This window comes from Canis lupus, chromosome 1, assembly GCF_003254725.2.
Source record: "Canis lupus dingo isolate Sandy chromosome 1, ASM325472v2, whole genome shotgun sequence".
Classification (NCBI taxonomy): Eukaryota; Metazoa; Chordata; class Mammalia; order Carnivora; family Canidae; genus Canis; species Canis lupus.
The window spans coordinates 105,596,395-105,616,593 of record NC_064243.1 but is presented as its reverse complement, the minus strand read 5'-3'; the positions used below and the strand labels follow the sequence as shown (position 1 = coordinate 105,616,593).

General features: G+C 49.5%; 1 protein-coding gene across 5 annotated transcripts in view; it reads right to left on the bottom strand.

Moving 5' to 3' along the window:
- Positions 1 to 591: 591 nt before the first annotated feature.
- Positions 592 to 20,199, bottom strand: part of LOC112645046 (sialic acid-binding Ig-like lectin 10) — a 48,475-nt gene continuing 28,867 nt past the window's right edge. The window contains exons 1-12 of one of the 5 annotated variants that reach the window (XM_035710924.2): positions 14,183 to 14,334; positions 13,913 to 14,009; positions 13,411 to 13,794; positions 12,970 to 13,254; positions 12,631 to 12,678; positions 12,213 to 12,485; positions 11,165 to 11,212; positions 10,786 to 11,043; positions 10,418 to 10,702; positions 10,029 to 10,119; positions 9,804 to 9,933; positions 592 to 1,324 (exon numbers count right to left, since the gene is read on the bottom strand). In XM_035710924.2, coding sequence (XP_035566817.2) covers positions 1,196 to 1,324; positions 9,804 to 9,933; positions 10,029 to 10,119; positions 10,418 to 10,702; positions 10,786 to 11,043; positions 11,165 to 11,212; positions 12,213 to 12,485; positions 12,631 to 12,678; positions 12,970 to 13,254; positions 13,411 to 13,794; positions 13,913 to 13,949 — 1,968 coding nt within the window. In that variant the 5' untranslated portion in view covers positions 13,950 to 14,009; positions 14,183 to 14,334 and the 3' untranslated portion in view covers positions 592 to 1,195. Of the gene's footprint in view, positions 1,325 to 6,865; positions 7,559 to 9,803; positions 9,934 to 10,028; positions 10,120 to 10,417; positions 10,703 to 10,785; positions 11,044 to 11,164; positions 11,213 to 12,212; positions 12,486 to 12,630; positions 12,679 to 12,969; positions 13,255 to 13,410; positions 13,795 to 13,912; positions 14,010 to 14,182; positions 14,335 to 20,199 lie in introns of those variants that run through there. The other 4 variants (XM_025424044.3, XM_025424047.3, XM_025424045.3 and 1 more) reach the window with 4 other exon arrangements.

Genomic DNA, 20,199 nt, shown 5'->3' with positions numbered 1-20,199 from the left:
TCTCCCTCTCTTCTCTAAGGAGGCAAGTCCCAGCTTGAATCTCCACTGGATAGAGAGGGAATCTGAGGGGACAGTGTAGGATCAGGCTGAGTTTTAATCATTAGAACTGACAGGATGCCTGGGTGGTTCAGTTGGTTAAGTATCTGCCTTGGAGTCGGGTCATGATTTTGGGGTCCTGGGATCAATGGAGCCCCATTCCAGGCTCCCTGCTCAGCCAGGAATCTGCTTCTCCTTCTCCCTCTGTCCCTCCCATCACTTGTACTCTCTCTCTCTCTCTGTCAAATAAATAAATAAAATCTTTTAAAAAGTAATCAGAGGGATGCCTGGGTGGCTCAGCGGTTGCGTGTCTGCCTTTGGCCCAGGGTGTGATCCTGGAGTCATGGGATCAACCCCATATCGGGTTCCCTGTGTGGAGCCTGTTTCTCTCTCTGCCTATGTCTCTGCCTCTCCCTCTGTGTCTCTCATGAATAAATAAATAAAATCTTTGGGAAAAAAAAAAGTAATCGGAACTGGTTGGAAAGTTAGAGTATCTGAGACACCATTAGGAGCCAAGAAAAAAAATGTTTTGACAGAGAACAATTGAGTCAGTGATCAGAAAGGTAGACCTGTTTTTTATTTATACTTCCCGGGGTTGAAAGTTCCCAGGTAATTAGAGGAAGTATCTGGCAATGTGGAAAGTTCACGCTGAGACTTCTGCCTCCAAGCCTGTTATCGCTTTTGTTGTTTTCATTTACACAGCTTTGCATCAGAAATCCCCAATGACACCCTCCCCCACCTCCAAGTCCTGTCATTATTGCAGGAGTCAGGACCTTAACTCACATATTTCAAAATTATTGACCCCTGGTTGAACCTGTTGCCCTAGCAACACACTCTTGGGATTTCCCAGGTGACACAAACTTTGAAGGATGGCTTTCATGGTAGGATTTGTGGGTACAGGGTGGGAAAGCCACTGCAGCATCCTCCCCACTCTCAAGTCTGTTAAAAGGAATTCACGATGTGCAGTGCTCATCCATTCTAGGACCGGTCTGAGTTTGAATTTCACTTCTGCCGGTTCCCCGCGTGGCCTTAGGCAAGACCTCGTCCCTCTCTAAGCCCGTCTCTAACACAGGTGGTTGCATTGGGTGATCCTCATCCTGTCTTCTATTCTTCTGCTCTGTGGATGCTGGCCCCTAGTGGCCAACTTCAGTCCTGGAAGCTAATTATCTTGGGCGGTCCCCAGCAGGTGTTGGAGCACTGAAGAGACCAAGCATGTCTGAGGGGGTCTCCCTACCATATATACCATCAGCCACCCAGTAGCGACCCAACCAGGGCTCGTAGGGTGACTCTGGAGGAAGAATAGAGAGAGCATAGGAGACAGTGAGTACGGCGCTCGCCCTTGCTCTGTTATCTTACTCTCCGAAGCTATTTGCATTCCCCCCTGCAGACTGGAGGACCGGACTGTAATGCAACTAGGCAGGCTTTTACAAGCTGAGAAGATGTAAAATGTTATAGTTGTCATTAAACGAACGTGATATTTGGATCTCAATAGACACATTCTTGATTCTTCTGCATCAAAGAAGAGTACTCCCCCCCCGTGTCAAATAAATAAATAAAATCTTTTATTTATTTACTCCCCCCCCCCCCGTACTTAAATAAAAACACTTAGTGATATACAGATAATCATAGTCAATGTCTGGGTGATGGTTTACAGGTTTTTTTAAAAAAAGATTTTATCTATTTACTTGGAAAAGAGAGCACAAGCGGAGGGGGGGGGGTAGTGGGCAGAGGGAGAGGGAGAAGCAGACTCCCCACTGAGCAGGAAGCCCGACTCAGGACTCAATCCCAGATCTCAATCCCAGGACTCTGGAATATTGACCTGAGCTGAAGGCAGGCAGGTGCTTAACCAACTGAGCCACCTAAGCACCCCATTCCCTCCTCATTTCTCTCTCCTTCTTCTTCATTATTTGCTGTGTAGTGATCTTGTGATTTGTTAAACTGTCACCAAGAGATCCTTGGTACCACAAAGCTCCAGTCATTTCATTCACAGGAGTGAAGTTTTATAAGTTGTGACTAATAAAAGGAATAAAGTTGTGAGCTGTTCTTCAGTTTTCACATCTGGCCCTATGTCATAAGAATTTTTACATGCTAACTTCTTTGTAATTTTTATATTAGAGAAAAGTCAGAACCTGCCTCTTAGTGGCTCACATGAGGGGGAAAGTTGTGATTGGACATGAGACCTGTCAATCATTTCAGATACAAAGAGAGGAAAGTCAGGACGCCTGGATGGCTCAGTGGTTGAGCATCTGCCTTCTGCTCAAGTCATGATGCCAGGGTCCTGGGATCAAGTCCCACATCAGCTTTGCGCAGGGAGCCTGCTTCTCCCTCTGCCTGTGTCTCTACCTCTCTCTCTGTGTCTCTTATGAATAAATAAATAAAATCTTAAAAAAAAAAAACAAACAAAGAGAGGGGAGTGTGTCACCTCATCTGGGGAGGATGCAGCTGGTCACTGTTGACGATTTGTTTTGTTTTTGTCTTTCTAAGATTATGGTGGTAGGGGTGGGAAGAAGGGGTCTTTACTCCTCAAAAGGATGAACAGAATTAGATAAAGAAATCTTGCCAGTAGCGGCTAAGAAACCAGAGCAAGAATCAGCTCGTTATTATTGACTATTTTCTTAGACAAATTAAGAGGTTTTGTTGAACTCTTTTGGATTAATATCTGTTCTTTCTTAAAGTTCTGAAACTTTTCTGGCTGCCTTATATGAACCAGTTAATCAGAATCTCGCAAGATGGAGACCTCCCCAGGCTTCGGTCAAACATTATCTTAAGAGTTTCTTTCTTTTTTTTTTTTTCAAATTTTATTTATTCATGAGAAACACACACACAGAGGCAGAGACATAGGCAGAGGGAGAAGCAGGCTCCCCGCAGAGAGCCGGATGCAGCGGTCCCTACCTTAAGAGTTTCTCATTAACAGGTGCCCGGGTGGCTCAGTCAGTTCAGGGTCAGCCTGCAGCTCAGGTCATGATCTCAGGGTCCTGGGAGAGAGTCCTGAGTCGGGCTCTCTGCTCACCAGGGACTCTGCTTCTCCCTCTCCCCCTGCTCCTTCCCCTGCTTGTGCTCATTATCTCTTCTCTGACAAACAAATAAATAAAACCTTTTTAAAAAGAGTTTGTGGGGCAGCCTGGGTGGCTCAGCGGTTTAGCGCCACCTTCAGCCCAGGGTGTGATCCTGGAGACTTGGGATCAAGTCCTGCATCGGGCTCCCGGCATGGAGCCTGCTTCTCCCTCTGCCTGTGTCTCTGCCTGTGTGTGTGTGTGTGTGTGTGTGTGTGTGTGTGTGTGTGTGTGTGATGAATAAATAAATAAAATCTTAAAAAAAAAAAGAGTTTATGTATTGAGTGGGATAATATAAGCATTAAACAAAGCATGTGGGCTAAGTGCTCAACATACGTTAGTCAATGTTCCAAACATTTCCACAAAGAAATAGCTCTGGAAGTTGAGCGGGGTTTAGCTGAAGTGGGGTTTATCTGCGAACATCCTGTTATTCTCTCACTTGGGACACGAAGCCTCAGGACCTCAGGACCTCAGCCAAACACCTCTGCACAGGCTTGGAAAGCTTTAACATATCCACCACCAACCACCAGCTTCTTCCATTTCATCGATGTTGTAACCTTTTGAAATTATATGGCTTCTCTTCTAAACCTTTCCCTGCTCTTTAGTTCTTTTTTTTTTTTTTTTTTAAGATTTTATTTATTTGAGACACAGTACGAAAGAGAACAGGAATGGGGGAGGGGCGGGGGGGGTGAGCAGACTCCCGGATGAGCAAGAAGCCCGAGTTCAGACTCGGTCCTGGGACCTGAGCCGAAGGCAGATGCTTAAACCTCTGAGCCACACCGGCACTCCTGCTCTTTAGTTCGTGGCCTTGTTCACTCTAAACTTGGTCAGTGACGGGCCTTTTACATTTCAGTCCAGCTAAGTGCCCTGGATTCCCACCTGGGGCTCTGAGTCCTTTCCACTCAAGAGCGCCTCCTTCAGGAGGGATTGCAAAACAGTGAAGAAAGCTGTGATTTTTTATTTTTTTTATTTTTTTTTTTTTAGGTTTTATTTATTTATTCATGATAGAGAGAGAGAGAGGCAGAGACACAGGCAGAGGGAGAAGCAGGCTCCATGCAGGGATCCCGACGCGGGACTCGATCCTGAGACTCCAGGATCGCGCCCTGGGCCAAAGGCAGGCGCTAAACTTCTGAGCTACCCAGGGATCCCCCAAAGCTGTGATTTTAGAGCCAGATGGCCGTTGCTGGGGGTGGATGCACCCCTCATTTCACAGATTTCTCCTGTGTGGCTTTATTTTATTTTATAATTTTTTAAGATTTTATTTGGGATCCCTGGGTGGCTCAGCGGTTAAGTACCTGCCTTCAGCCCAGGGCGTGATCCTGGAGTTTCGGAATCAAGTCCTACATTGGGTTCCCTGTATGGGGCCTGCTTCTCCCTCTGCCTGTGTCTCTGCCTCTCTCTGTGTGTCTCTCATGAATAAATAAATGAAATCTTTAAAAAACAAGATTTCATTTATTTATTCATGAGAGACAGAGAGAGGAAGAGGGAGAAAGCAAGGCTCCATGCAGGGCACCTGACGCGGGACTCGATCCTGAGTCTCCAGGATCACGCCCTGGGCCAAAGGCAGTGCTAAACTGCTGAGCCACCTGGGCTGCCCCCTGTGTGACTTTAAATAAGTTAGTTCACCTCTCTGAGTCTCACATCTCCACAATGGGGATACTCTTCAGGGTTTGTTTTGTTTTGTTTTTTAAAGATTTTATTTATCTATTCATGAGAGACACAGAGAGAAACAGAGAGAAGCAGGCTCCATGCAGGGAGCCGGATGTGGGACTCGATTCCGGGACTCCAGGATCACGTCCTGGGCATAAGGCAGGCTCCAAACTGCTGAGCCTCCCAGGCATCCCCAATGGGGATACTCTTTGATGGCGGAACACAGGATTAGCTGAGGACAAGAACGAGTCTGGGGCAGCACATTGACAAGTCCTTGAAACAAGCAAAGGGACATTCTTCTACAGACTCCAGGAGCCTGTAAGTCTACTTTAACATATAAAAACTTCCTTTAGAAATTTCCTTTATCTCTGGGCCCCTGGGTGGCTTAGTGGTTGAGCATCTGCCTTTGACTCTGGTTGTGATCCTGGCATCCTGGGATTGGAGTCTGCATCAGGCTCCCTGCAGGGAGCCTGCTTCTCCCTCTGCCTATGTCTCTCTCTCTCTCTCTCTCTCTCTGTTTCTCTCTCTCTCTGTCTGTCTGTCATGAATAAATAAATAACATATTTTAAAAAAGAGATTTCCTTTATTTGTAAACCCCCAAGATACATGTTGGCAATCATCCTCCAAGCACATGGCCCACTGATACACATCTAAAGTGTCTCATGACTCAGTTTTATTAGACGGTAATAAGTGACCTTTTCCCAACAATAGCTAGCTCCCTCTGGCCCTGGAAACTTTACTTCCAAAATTCCTTAGACAGTACGCTATCCTCAAACCTCTCCCAACTCCCAGGTATATAATCAGCCACCCCTCACAGGCCTGGGGCAGCCCCTCTTCCTACCCACAGGTCCTGTCCCCGGGCTTTAATAAAACCACCATTTTGCACCAAAGACGTCTCAAGAATTTTTTTCTTGGTCGTCGGCTCCGGACTTCACCTATATTCCAAAATTTCATCATTCTTTACCAGACACCAGTTGTTACTGAAGGAGGTAATTACTAATAATTGGCTTACGATGTGATACATGGTAGGTGCTCAAAAATGTCACTTTCTCCTTCCTTCCCCTTCCTTTCCTCTTATTACACTGCCACTTACACAAGGTGAGTTACCTGAGAAAACTCTCTTTGACCTGCTTTACCCCCATACATATTTTTCAGCATTACCCTTAACCTCTTCTGCTTTACTTTTGTGGGGGTTTTTCCCCCCAGCTCTTCTGGTCTTCCTATTGTATAATTTAAAACGTTTTTTTGGGGGGGAGAGGGGCCTGAATGGCTCAGTCAGTTAAGAATTTGACTCTTGGGGGCACCTAGGTGGCTCAGTGGTTGAGAATCTGCCTTTGGCTCAGGACAAGATCACTGGGTCCTGGGATTGAGTCCCACATCAGGGTCCCTGCAGAGAGCTTGCTTCTCCCTCCACCTTTGTCTCTGACTCTGTGTATCTCTCATGAATAAATAAATAAAGTCTTTAAAAAGGAAGCATCTGATTCTTGATCTCAGCTCAGATCTCATTCTCAGGGTCGTGAGTTCAAGTTCCACGCTGGGCATGGAGCTGGCAAAAAAACACATTCTTTCTTTTTTTAAATGCAAAGATCCCAACATCTATGCTGGGATCCTCAGTTTTCAGCCTGACAAGGAGTAACCATCTCCCAAGAGAGCTTTCTATGAGGCAATTAGGACGGATCTCTGGGGGAGGGAGGAAGGAAAGGGTAACGTTCCTCTCTGAGAAATAGAGCCATCTTTTCTCTTCACCAGCAGGTTGATTCAGAGCACATTGTGAAGTTTGTTTTCTATTCCATTTTGAGAGTATTTCCACCTCCATGCCCCTCATGTGTTTGCTCATCCTTAGATGGGTCAGAGAATGCATTTGCCCCCACCCTCCGTGTTCTAGCCCAGAGAGACCTCACTCTGGGGACTTCCTGTCCTGTCACTCAGCTAGCCTCTTTTTGCAGTGGCTGCTCTTGAGCTCACTCTGAACTTCTGCTTCTGTTCCTCTTCTGTAAAAATAAGTGGCTGAGTTTAAAGATTTAAAGATTCTGCAGACTCTTCCTGGAAACGACCAGACAGCAAATATTTCAGACTCCACTCTGCCTGACTTTGGCTATAGACATACATAAAAGAATGGGCGCGACTGTGCTTCAACAAAGCTTTATTTATGGACACTGAAATTTGAATTTCATATCATTTGCACGTATCACAAAATATTTTTTTTCTTTTGATATCCCCACCAACCACTTATTTTCTTTAAGTTTATTACTATTATTATTATTTTAATAATCTCTGCACTCAACATGGGGCTCGAATTCAGGACAGGGAGATCGAGTCACAAGCTCTTCTGAATGAGGCAGCAGGGTGCCCCTCCCCCAACCATTTAAAGTGTAAAAAAACACTATGCTCAAAAATAGGTAGCAAGCCAGTAGGACTTAACCTCTGAGGTTAGCTTGCTCACCTCACAAAGAGATAGTTTAATTGCCTTTAAAGAGAGAGAGACTGGCTGCTCATTCTCCTCACCCTCTCCATTCTGCTTACCCTGGATCCCCGCCCTGCAGCTCCCGCCCTGGAGACCCTCAATGGAACTTGATGTCTGCGTAATCTGAATAGGTATCCTGGGGCTCCCGGGGCTTCCGCGGCCTGGGGTCTGAGAAGTGGAGGGTGGCATAATGGAGCTCCTCTCGGTTATTTGATTCTGAGGCTTGAGTGAATGATCTGGGTCCTTGGCTAGTGTGGGAAACAAAATGTAGCTCCTTCTGGTTCTTCTTACAGTCCAGGGAACCCGGAGGAGGGGCCTGAGAAGGGCTGCTTGGTTTGGCTTTCCGATTCTGAGCCTGAGGGAAAAACAACCACCTTTCTTTCTTTCTTTCTTTCTTTCTTTCTTTCTTTCTTTCTTTCTTTCTTTCTTTCTTTCTTTCTTTCTTTTTTCCTTCCTTCCTTCCTTCCTTCCTTCCTTCCTTCCTTCCTTCCTTCCTTCCTCCTTCCTTCCTTCCTTCCTTCCTTCCTTCCTTCCTTCCTTCTGGCAATAAATAATGTCTGTGGTGTAAGCCACCTTTCTGTGGTTCTTTGCTGTGCCAGCCTGAGCAAACAGGCACAGGCAGTTCCATGTCACCACCACCATTCAATATGAGAACTGTTCCATCACCACCAAGCTCCCCTGCTTCCTATTTCTTTAAAGTCCTCATCATCCTCCTGTCTCCAACCCTGGTAACTACCAATCTGTCCTCCATCTCTATAATTTTACCATTTCCAGGGTGTTATAAAGATGGAGTGATGCATATAAGACCATTTGAGATTGGCTTTTTTCCTCCTTTTTTGGTCTCTAAGTTTTTCCAATTGGTAGCTTTTTTTTTTTTTTTTTAAGATTTTTTTTTATTTGGGCAGCCTGGGTGGATCAGTGGTTTAGTGCCACCTTCAGCCCAGGGCATGATCCTGGAGTCTTGGGATGGAGTCCCATATCAGGCTCCCTGCATGGAGCCTGCTTCTCCCTCTGCGTGTGTCTCTTCCTCTCTCTCTCTCTCTCATGAATAAATAAATAAAATCTTTTTTTTAAGATTAACAAAAAAATTTTTTTTAAGATTTATTTATTTATGAGAAACACACACACACACAGAGAAATAGGCAGAGACACAGGCAGAGGGAGAAGCAGGCTCCATGCAAGGAGCCTGACGTGGGACTCGATCCTGGGCCTCCAGGATCACACCCTGGGCTGCAGGCGGCGCTGAACCACTGAGCCACCGGGGCTGCCCCCCAAAATTTTTTAAAGATTTTATTTATTTATTCATGAGAGACAGAGAGAGAGAGAGAGAGAGAGAGGCAGAGACACAGGCAGAGGGAGAAGCAGGCTTCCTGCGGGGAGCCTGATGCAGGACTCAATCCCAGGACCCCGGGATGACCTGAGCCAAAGTAAGATGCTCAATCCAGGAGCCCCTAACTGGTAGCTTTTTTAAAATGTTTGTTCCTTTTGATTGCTGAGAAGTATCCCATGGGGTTAGATGTACTTGTTTGGACTTTTAAAGAATACCAGGCACAGAGAAGGGGGGGGGTGCAGGGGCGAGGGGCAAGAGTGAAAGCAGGGAGGACACACAGGAAGTGAGGAGGTGCATGGAACTGCAGGAGTTGGGGAAGGTAGTTTGGGTGTATTCTGAAGGGGATTTGCTGATGTGTTGGTTGTGGGGTGGTAGAGAAGAGAAGAGCAAAAGATGACCTCAGGAATTTCAGTTTAGGCAACGGGGCAGATATGGTGCTATTTGTTAAGATGGTCCCAGTGGAAGAGAAGCCTACTCAGTCATAAGTTCTGTCTCAGACAGGCTAAGTCCAAGATGCCCTAGTAGACATCCAAACAGAGATGCTGCCTCAACAGTTGGCTGTGAGTCTAAGATTCAGGGGTGAGCTTGAGAGATGTAAAATTTAGAGTCATCACAGTAAATGTTCTCTCCTGAAAATATCCAGCATTTGTATAGAACACCTAACTAGGTGCCAGGCACTATTCGAAATGTTTTACAGGTACAATAAGCAAGGTGAATACTTAGAATGATCCTAGGTAGAAAAAAAAAGATGAAGAATGATCCTAGGTAATAAATACTACTATTTTCCCCACTTTATAGTTCAGGAAACTAAGACACAGAGAAGTTAAGAGACTTGTCCAAGAACACACAGCGTTAAAACCAGGATTGAACCCAGACAGGCTGGCTTCAGAGCCCTGATCTTAATCACTAAATATAATCTGCTTTTCAGTGATATTAATAATTATCACATCATTAATTATAATTAGTAACACCATCAAGGTGGTAATAATGGGACAGCTGCTCCATTCTGAGTAAGTGTATGTGTTCTAACTCTCAAACCAATTCTCAAAGGAAGCAGGAGGAGAAATGGAGGCTCAGAGGATACAAATGATTTGGTCCAAGTCTCACAAATAGTAGGTGTCAGAATCAGGACTTGAATCCAACACTCATACCTTTTCCACCTTGCCGTCCCTTGGGAAGATGGTTGGGACCATCTTGGGTTGGGACAGGAGAGGGGCCAGGGTAGAAGTCTGAGCAGGAAAAGAACAGGCAGGCAGCATGAGCCACTCACCAGGGGGCCAGAGTTAGGGACCACGTTGATGTAGTCCAGGATCGTGCTTCTCCGTGTGGCCCTGGGCCTTGGAGGGATCCCTGCCTGGTCCGGAGTCCCTGCCTGGGTCTGTTTCTTCCTCAGAATCTTCCTGCCAGGGAAACAACCCACCTGCAAGTACGCCCCAACACCTCCCCTGTCCCCAGCCCCAGATCCCACATGCCATTGCTCTGGCTCCTAACTCACATGACCAGGAGGAGGCAGAGGAAAAGAAAGGTCATGATGCCAGTTCCCAGAAATGTTCCATTGGAGAATGCTTTTGAGACGAGCCCCTTATCTGCACAAGGAAACAGCCATCTCTGAGCCTGTCCCATGGGCCTCACACCCACCGGCCCTTGGGCACTCAGGCTTTCAGCTCCCTTTCCAGAGGTTTTATCTGCAACCCCTCATGTCCAAGTCATGGAGACCCTGCTGCACCTCAGGACCAGGTGACAGGCCTTCCCATTTGGATTTCCCTTCGTATCCCCAGCCACAGGAATTGCTTGTCCTCTGCCAGCTCCTGCTTCAACCACAGGACTCTGGCTCCAGCCCCACTCAGTGTCCACCTCTGGGGGGCACCCACTTGGTCCCCTAACCTGGCAGCAGCAGGACGGCGGCGCTCTGAGCCCCGTGCATATTCCAGGCCTCGCAGCTGAGTCTGAGGCCAGAGCCCAGCGGCCCACGGAGGCTCAGGGAACTGTTGGCCCAGGGCCCCTCAGAGCTGGAGGTGACGGTCAAGGAGGCATTGCTGTGGTTCCGCTCCAGCAGCCCCTCCCCCAGGCGCCAGCGCAGGGTGGGGGCCGGGCGGGCGAGGGAAGAGCAGGTGCACTGCAGCGCCTCGCCCTCCCAGGAGCAGGAGGGGCTGAGCGGCTGCAGGGGGTCTGGGGGAGGGAGGAGAAGGGGTCAGCGGTGCCCCTGCTCCCCAGGCCCTGGGCATCCTGCCCCCAGGGGTCCCCACACTCACAGACCACAGAGAGGTGCAGGGAGACGTGCTGGGAGCCCAGCGAGTTCTGAGCTCGGCAGGTGAGTTCTCCTTCATGCTCCATTTGTATCTGAGGCAGCTCCAGTATCCCAGGGTCTGCAGGCTGCGAAGGGTTCAGAGTCTGTCCCCCTTGGGCCCAGCTCAGCCGGGCTGGGGGGTTGCTGTGGGTGACACAGAGCAGATGCAAGCTTTGGCCCTCCAGGACTGGGAGAGATGTGCCATTCCCGAGGTTTTCCAGGACTAGGGGAGGGAAGAGGCAGGACAGATGGTCAGCTGAGGGCACAGGGACCCCTTTGCATGCCAATATTCCAGATACCGATGCCCCCTGTGTAGTACCAAGTTTCTCTGTTCCCCTTCCTACCTGTCCTATTTTTGTGCAGGACCATCACTTTCAGGTTCTCTGGGGCATCTGAAACAGAGACAGGGTACTGGCTCTAGACTGGCCAGGGGCATCCCTCTGGACAGAGATGGGGGGGCGGGTCGAATCATCCGCTGACAGATTCTCCCCTGAGTGGCCGGAGGGAATAGACTGGTGAGAAGGACTGGTTTCTGTGATTTGGAATTTATAAAATATATTTGGCCTCTGTCCTGTTCCTGGTAGGGAGAGCTCCTAAAACCCTAGGAATGTCCTAAAGGAAGAGACCAAGAAAACTCTCTTGATATGCATAACAAACCCCTTTCCACCACAGCTGGGTTTATGTAAATGAGGGGACTTTTGGAAAGCACCTCAGGTTGGTGGCTGGTTGCCAGGAGAACCAACCTTGTGACCTGAGGCTTGGGGACTTAGACCCCACCCCTGACTTCCATGGTGGGGGAGGCTGGAGGTGGAGTCAGGCCAATCATTTGCTCAATCCTGCCTTTGTATTGAAACCTCCATAAAAACCCGAAAGTATGAGGTTTGGAGAGCTTCCAGGTCGGTGAACAGGTGGAGGTGCAGGGATGAGGGTGTACCCGGAGAGCAGCATGGAAGCTTAGGGCCCCCACACCACACCTGGCCCTACACATCTCTTCCATCTGCTGTTTTTTTTTTCCATAATAACCCGTGATCTAGGAAATAAAATATTCGTGAGTTCAGTGAGCTACTTTATCAAATTAAATCCAAGGAGAGTGTCATGGGAAACTCCAATCTATAGCCAGTTGGTCCACCTGGGCTTGTGACTGGCCTCTGAAGAGGAGGGAGGCTCTTGGACTGAGCCCCTTCACCTGTGGGATCTGACATGTCTCCAGGTAGACAGCATTCAGTGGAGTTGAATTATAGAACACTGGGCTGGCCGTCAGAGAATTGCCAGTCCCCAAAGGCCTGGGGTTCTGAGTGCCTTTAGAGCTCTGGGACCTTGCCTCCAGCCCGGGCCAGCCCCCCTCATCCCTCTCCCTTTCTGGAAACCAGGCCCCCAGCCAGTGGCACTCACACTGCACAGAGAGGTCCAGGGTGCGGCTCTGGGAACCAAGCCTGTTCTCCGCCCGGCAGGTGTAGCAGCCGGAATCCCCAGGCTTTACCCCGTGCAGCACCAGCTGGTGCTGCTCGAGGGTTCCAGGGCCCCGATGGTGGGACCAAGAGAGGATTCTGTCCTCCAAGGCCCAGCTCAGTGTGGCCGGGGGCTGGCTGTCCACAGCACAGAGCAGTCTCAGGAACTGGCCTTTCTCAACCTCTAGATGTGGGCTGTTGCCCTGGGGTTCCAGGGCTGTAGAGACAGAAGCAGCTAGAGGAAGTCTGCAGGGCGGAGCACCGCCTTCCTCCCTCCCTCCCTCCCTCCCTCCCTGCCTCCCTCCCTTCCTCGTCCTCCTGACGCCTGGAGGACCAGCCCCTCCCTCCCAGCCCCGAGGTACCTGACGTGTTGTCACGGGAAATGCTGATCACCAGGTTTTTGGGAGCATCTGCAACAAGATTGAGATCTGGCTCTGGGGAGGGACGAGGAGTTCCTCACAGTAAGAGAGTGCACCCTCCGGGAAAAGAAAGTATGACTATCCGTGGGACACAAGCCATGGACAAGTGCCAAAGATGCTTGTGGACACGGAGCAGACTGCATCCCCAAGCCCCTCCAGGGCAGAGGCAGCATGGTGGGGCTCAACACTGGCCTCTCGGGACCCACCGCCAGACACATCTGTCCACTTGCACATCCTCTCCGTTCCTGCCTGCGCACCCTGATGCCCCACCACCAGACTCACAGGCAACATTAAGTTGAACGGTTTTCTCTGTGCTCACGCTCTTCCCGGCAAACTCTACACGGCAGGTGAGGTGGGTGCCATGGTCCTGGGGCCTCGGTGTGAGAATAAGCATGGAGAAGTAGGAGGATGTTGGTCTGCTCCTTTGGTCGGAGACGGCGGCCCCCATCCAGGAGAAAGTAGGGGCTGGACATTCCTCAAAGGCCCAGTTAAACACGCAGATGAGGGTCACCTGGCGCCCCGACTCCAGGACCTCTGGGACGAAGACCTCTGGCTTCTGCGTCAGGGCTGAGACAGAGAGAGGGCACGATCCTAGCCCTGGAAGGGGTGACCCCTGGTCTGTTCCCCCACAGACTCCCCTTTCCCAGTGTGGGGAGCGGTGGCGGGAAAGGCAGGGAGGAGGAGAGACCCCACCCCATTGTCCAGCTGGAGCCAGTTCTATACCTGTCACTTGCAGATAGAACTGGTTTCTCAGAAAATTGTATTGCACGTGTCTGCCTCTTTCCACCCGAAAGAAGTACATGGCTGTGTCCTCCACCTGGGCCTCTTTGATGAGCAAGGAACAACTCTGACTCTTGGGATCGCCAATAAGCTGGAATCGATCCGGGGGCACAGTTTGCACCTCTCGATACTGGTTGTTTGTGGCCACCGGCCTTCCGATGGCCGAGTCCGACCCAGCTGTGAACCAGTAGCCAAAAGCTGGGGTATCATCCCTCCAGCCTATCTGGGGGTAGGAGAGGGTACAGGGCACATGCACGCACAGGCCCTCTTGCACCTTCACGACCTTCTGCACTTGCAGTGAGAATCTTGGGTCCTGAGCCTGAGACCCTGAAGGAGACAGAGATTCAAGCTACACCCCCAGCCCAGACCACCCCACCCACCCTGCCTGGGCTCTCCCACCCCACCCCCACCCATCCAGGACCCTGCTGGCCCTGGACCTACTCACCGCCCCACAGCAGGGCCAAGAGTAGCAGCAGGAGCATCTTTGCACTAGGAAGTCCTTGGACCTGCCTTCAGACTGGCTCATTCCCCACACGCTGTGACTGTCAAGGGGCAGAGCAGAAGAGGAAGCACCGCGCAGAGAAGACAGAGGAAGCTGAGCTTCCCGTGATGTGTAAACTGCTCCTGATTCTGGGCTCCACGTGGCAGTCCCTGTCCTCTCCACTCCCCACCCCACCTCATCCACTAGGACTGGGTCTTTCCCTCAGGGGCCTACCTGGTGCTGAGGATTGCAGAGCCGATCCTTCGGGGAGCCAGCTCTGGGGGAGAGCGTGGAGGGCATGTGAGGCCATGGGGTCTGGGCAGGTGGAAGATAGGGGCTCTCCCACTGGGCTGGCCCTGGGTCACTGAGGAAGCAGAAGTGAAAGTGCACAGTGAACCCTTCTTCAGAGAGGTGCCTCTAGGGATGGTGGTTGGTGCAGAGATGGATTCTGGGGGTGGAGGAAGGGCTGGTCTTGAAATTTAGAATGTCCAGCTAAAGTTAACTTTCCTGGGACACCTGGGTGGCTCAGTGGTGGAGAGAGACTGCCTTCAGCTCAGGTCATGATCCTGGAGTCCTGGGATCAAGTTCCACATCCGGCTCCCTGCTGGGAGCCTGCTTCTCCCTCTGCCTGTGTCTCTGGCTCTCTCTGGCTCTCATGAATAAGTAAGTAAAATCTTTAAAAAAAATAATAAAGTTGACTTTCTTTCTCTATTTTTTATAAGGTTTTATTTATGAGAGAGAGAGCACGAGAGAGAGAGAGAGAGAGAGAGAGAGAGAGAGAGGACTCGAGAATGAGAAAGGGGAAAGGGCAGAGGGAGAGGGAGAAGCAGACTCTCTCGTTGAGCAGGGAACCTGATGTGGGACTCGATTCCAGGATCCTGGGATCATGACCTGAGCCTAAGGCAGACACTAAACCGATGGAGCCACTCAAGCGCCCCTGAAGTTGACTTTCAATTAAACAATGAATTTTTTTTTCTTTTTCTTCCTTTTTTTTTAACATGAATTTTTTTTAACGAAATATGTCCCAAATATTGCAATGGGACATTCTTGTATTAAAATTATTTGTTGTGGGGCGCCTGGGTGGTTCAGTTGGTTAAGCACCTGACTCTTGCTTTCAGCTCAGGTCATGGTCCCTGGGTCCTGGGATGGAGCCCCGATGAAGGCAGGCTCCCCACTGAGTAGGGAGCCTGCTTCCCCTCTCTCTCCCACTCTGCTTTTTTCCCCTCCCTGCTCCTGCACACTATCTCTCTCTCAAATAAATAAATAAAGCTTTATTATTTTTTTAAATATAGCTTTAAAAAATCAAAATTATTTGTTGTTCATATCTGAAATTCAAATTTAACTAGATGCCTTGTGTTTTTGTTTGCTAAATCTGGTAACCCTAGGCTGGTCTCTGTCCCATCCCTCCATCCTGGCTGGTGGGCTCACTGATCCCCTGGTCCACCAGAGGCTCCCACCCCCAAGACCTCAGTCCTCCTCTCAGGCTCCCCTTCTTCTGCCCTAAGATTGGATGCACTTACTTGTAATACTCGTTCTGAAAAGAACACCTGCTCTCACAGGTAAGGGGGATATGGAGCAAGTGGGATAAACTCCCAGATGTCCTCCTCACCCAGCCCTTCCCCTTGAGATGACCTTGGCCACATAGAGACAAGGGTTCCAACCACTGAACCTGGGGGTGGCAGGTATCATGCTGCACACTGGGGACACAGGCAAATCAGACACAGTGTCTGACCTCAAGGGGATCCAATTTGGTAAACGAAGCTTCTTCTGAGAATCAGAAAAGCACTGAAGTGCTCATAACCACTCCCCCTACCCCCTCATCCCTGCCGATGCTGGGACAGATGTTCATGCAGAAGCCAGGAGAGGTCTCCTGGAGGAGGTGACATGTGGCTGCCTCTGTCCTTGCTCTCATGTTCACTGTACTCATGCGCTCAGGTGGCTATAACAAAGCACCACAGACTAAATGGCTTAAACAACAGAAAAATTATCCTTCATCCTTCTGAAGTCTGGGAGCCCAAGATCAAAGTGTTAGCATGGTTGGTTTCTTCTCAAGCCTCTCGCCTTGGGGGTATAGACACCATCCTCTTGCTGTGTCTTCATGGGGTGGCCCCTCTGTGTATGTCTGTGTCCTGATCTTCTACTTCTCCCCCTTCTCCTTCTTCAAGTGGGCTAACGCCCAGTGTGGAACCTAACGCGGTGTTTGAACTCATGACCCTGAGATCAAGACCTGAGCTGAGATCAAGAGTTGGACAAATAACTGACTGAGCCACCCAGAGGCCCCCTCTGATGTCTTCTTAGGAGGACACCAGTCCTACTGTATTTGAGCTTGCTCTATGATCTCATTTTAACGGAATTACCCCTTTAAAGGTCCTATTTCCAAATATAGTAGCAATCATAGATCCTGGGGTTAAGACTTTAACATATGGGGACTCCTGGGTGGCTCAGTGGTTGAGTATCCGTCTTTGGCTTGGGGTGTGATCCCGGAATCATAGAATTGAATCCCACATCGGGCTCCCTGCATGGAGCCTGCTTCTCCCTCTGCCTATGTCTCTGCCTCTCTCTCTGTGACTCTCATGATTTAAATAAATAAAATCTTAAAAAAGAAAAAGACTTCAACATATGACCAGGGCAGGGGGCACAATTCAGTCAGTCCATAATATCTGTTTTGGCGCTCTGATCCAGGTCCCTGCTCCCCAACCTGGGCTTTATCAGGGGAGACCCAGGATCCCTTCTCCCAGGGAGCCTCCTGTCCAGGGGTTACAACGCAAGCTCAGAGAGGAAGGGCCTCCCACGGAGAAGAGGGAGAGGGAGGGAAGGATGCCCCAGTCCTCATATGGGCTTATTCTGATTGTGCTACTGACAATTCCCTGATTTTCTTTCTTTCTTTTTCTTTCTTTCTTTCTTTCTTTCTTTCTTTCTTTCTTTCTTTCTTTCTTTCTTTCTTTCTTTCTTTTTTCTCTTCTTTCTTTCTTTCTTTCTTTCTTTCTTCTTAATTTCTTTCTTATTTCTTTCTTTCTTTCTTTCTTTCTTTCTTTCTTCTTCTTTCTTTCTTTCTTGATTTTATTTCTTTATTCATGAGAGACAGAGAGAGAGGCAGAGACATAGGCAGAGGGAGAAGCAGCCTCCCTGATGGGAGCCTGATGTGGGACTCCATCCCAGGACCCCTGGATCACAACCTGAGCCAAAGGCAGACGCTCAGCCACTGAGCTACCCAGGTGCCCAAATCCTTGATTTTCATATTGTCCTTAGTTGCAGAAGATGATAATATGGCAGGGGGAGAAGGTTTGAATCCTTGGGATGTCCCCGTACATTTCTTTGCAGCCTCCTATGAGTCTATAGTTTTTTCAAAATGAAGTTAAAAGCAAACTAAAATATTCACTCATATATGGACTATAAAAAATAGTGAAAGGGACCATAAGGAAAGGGTAGTAAATTGAGTGGGGAAAAATTAGAAAGGAAGACAAACCATGAGAGACTCCTAACTCTGGGAAACAAAAGGTTGCAGAAGGGGAGGTGGGTGGGGGGATTGGGTAACTGGGTGATGGACACTAAGGAAGGCATGTGATGAGATGAACACTGGGTGTTATATGTTGGCAAATTGAATTTAAGTTAAAAAAATGTTTTAAAGCAAACCAAAATAGATAATCCCAAAGCACAGCAACAACAGTCTGATGAGTCTATTAGACACCTGCTCAGAAATCTGTAACGTGCATCTCAAACTTAACGTGCTTCATGCAGCCCTATTTCTCACCACAAACCTTTCCGGCTATCTAAATATTTTTATGTGTCACCAAGTCCTGACTGCTTCCTTTACCTCACTCCATACACAACTACCCACAAGACCCATTAGCTCAACTTCTTAGGTATTAAAAAAGTCTATCCATTTACCCCCACCCCCACTACCATTCGTTACCTCCTGCAAGATGTATCGGTCTTAGCACTATTGACATTTTGAGTCCGATGGTTCTGGGAGGGGAGGGATAGGGACCGTGGCAGGAAGTCCAACAAGAGCCCTGGCTTCACCTCTCAGATGCCAGTGGCACCCCGTCCACTCTAGCTGGGACTGGGACAACTAAAAATGTCTCCAGACATCGCCGCCTATCCCCTGATGGCAACCTACCCCTTGATGGAGAATGACTGCCCGCATCCCAGCCACCACCTTCACTCCTCCGTGTGACACCAGTGATTGATTATTCTCGCTGCTCCCACTCTGCCCCCTCCATGGTGGCTTCTCAACACAACAGAGTTACTATTTTTCAAATATAAATCCATCCAGGTCCCTCTCTTACTTAAACGTTTCAATGGTGTCTTGCTATATTCATGAGAATACCCAAACTGCTCACCCTATCTCACCATGACCTCCCCAAGCTCACTTTGAACCCTCTTTTGCTTTGCTTCCGCATTCTGTCAGGGATCCCCACTGTGTTTCTCACTCACAGCAAGTCTGTTCACACCTGGGGACTGGAGGGGGGATGACCCTAGGGGTTGTCCAGAATGCTGTTGGGGGGGGGCTGCTCCTCCTACCCTTCTGAGTTCAAAGTCGTCCACGTTTCCCCTCCCCCACAGCCTTCTGAATTTCCTGTGGCTTCTTGGGCCCTTCCTCTAAGTGACCAAACCACTTCCACCCCTCTCCCAGGCTTGCCCAGACAAGAGCCAGGTGGCTACCCAAGGCCCCCAGAAATCTTTTTCCTTCATCCTAACATCTCTCTTCTCTGCCCAGGAGTGTTCAGATTCTCTCTGAACATATTCCTTTAAGACAAACGAACAGGGGCACCTGGGTGGTTCAGTGGTTGAGCCTGTACCTTCGGGGCTTAGGTCGGGATTCCCAGGTCCTGGGATCGAATCCCGCATCGGGCTCCCCTCAGGGAGCCTGCTTCTCCCTCTGCCTTTGTCTCTGCCTCTCTTTGTGTATCTGTCATGAATAAATAAATTAAATAAAAAAAAAAAGAAAAAGAAAAAACTACCAGCTCTGCAGGCCTCCCCTCTCCTCTCATTAACAAATGTTGCGTATCTGCTCCATTTACCCCTGATGTCACAACGGAGGCGCTAAGATAGACTTTGAGAGGAAGTGAGACAAAGGTGGGGCGCGGGTATGGGGCGAGAGAAGTTGAGAGGGAAGAGAGAGGTAGTTAGCTCTGGACTGGGCCTGGGGAGGAAGCAGGGGTGTGGGCCTGAGACTGGAGCGAGGCATCGAGGGGATGTAGGAAAGGGTCCCAGTTAAGGATGAAGAGTCGGGGACTGGCTGCAGTTGAGGCCCTGAGTGCCGAGGGGACTCTAGTAGGGGAAAGGGGCACCTTATCCTCCCCAGCCCTTACACACACACACACCGTCCTCTTCCTGTCATCTGTCCGCAAAGGACCTGTCCCCGGTGCCTCGCCGTCTCCACCGCAGTTCAGGGCGCCGCCGCCAGGAGGCGCGCCACCTCCGAAGCGCCGAGGACCCCCGCGGAGCCCCGGGCACGAGGGCCGGTGCTGCTGATGGTGGTGCTGGAGAAGCCGCAGCTCCACGGGGACTATTTCCCTGGTGCTGCATATATTTGCAATCTCGGCTCTTCCCAAGAGGCTACGTTGATTCTCATTGCACCTGCAAATTATGACTGTTCTTTCACTGCATCTCAATAGACCGAGTCTCTGCGGGGGGTGGGGGGAGCTATTAAAGAAGTCACCGTGACCACTCTCCTTCCCTCACTGCAAACCACCCTCCCCAATTTAAAACACTTCAGTAGGCGCGCCTGGCGCGCCTAGGTGGCTTAGTTAAGTATATGCTCCTGGGGTCCTGAGATCGAGCCCCAAGTTGGCTCCATGCTCAGCGGGGAGCCTGCTTCTCCCTCTTCCTCTGCAGCCCTCCCTCCTCATTCTCTCTCTCCCATTCTCTCTCTCTCTCTCTCTCTCTCTCTCTCAGATAAATACATAAATACTTAAAAATAAACAAATAAAACACTTCAGTACTGTCCCATGCTCACACATCATTCTCAAATGGAGTCCTGCCCAGGCACACTCACCATGTGACAGCCAGGGGGGGAAAACATGTTCCTGTGATGGCTTCATCTGGGCTATAACAGAGATATCACAGACTGGGTGGCTTAAGCAGGGAACATTCACTTCTCACAGTCTTGGGTCCGCAAGTCCAAGATCAAGGAGCTGGCTGATTCTGTATCTTGGAAGAGCCCACTTCCTGACTCACAGAGGAGAACTTTCTAGACCGCCTTGCCCTCACAGGGTGATAGGAGGGTCCAGGGAGTCTCTGGGGCC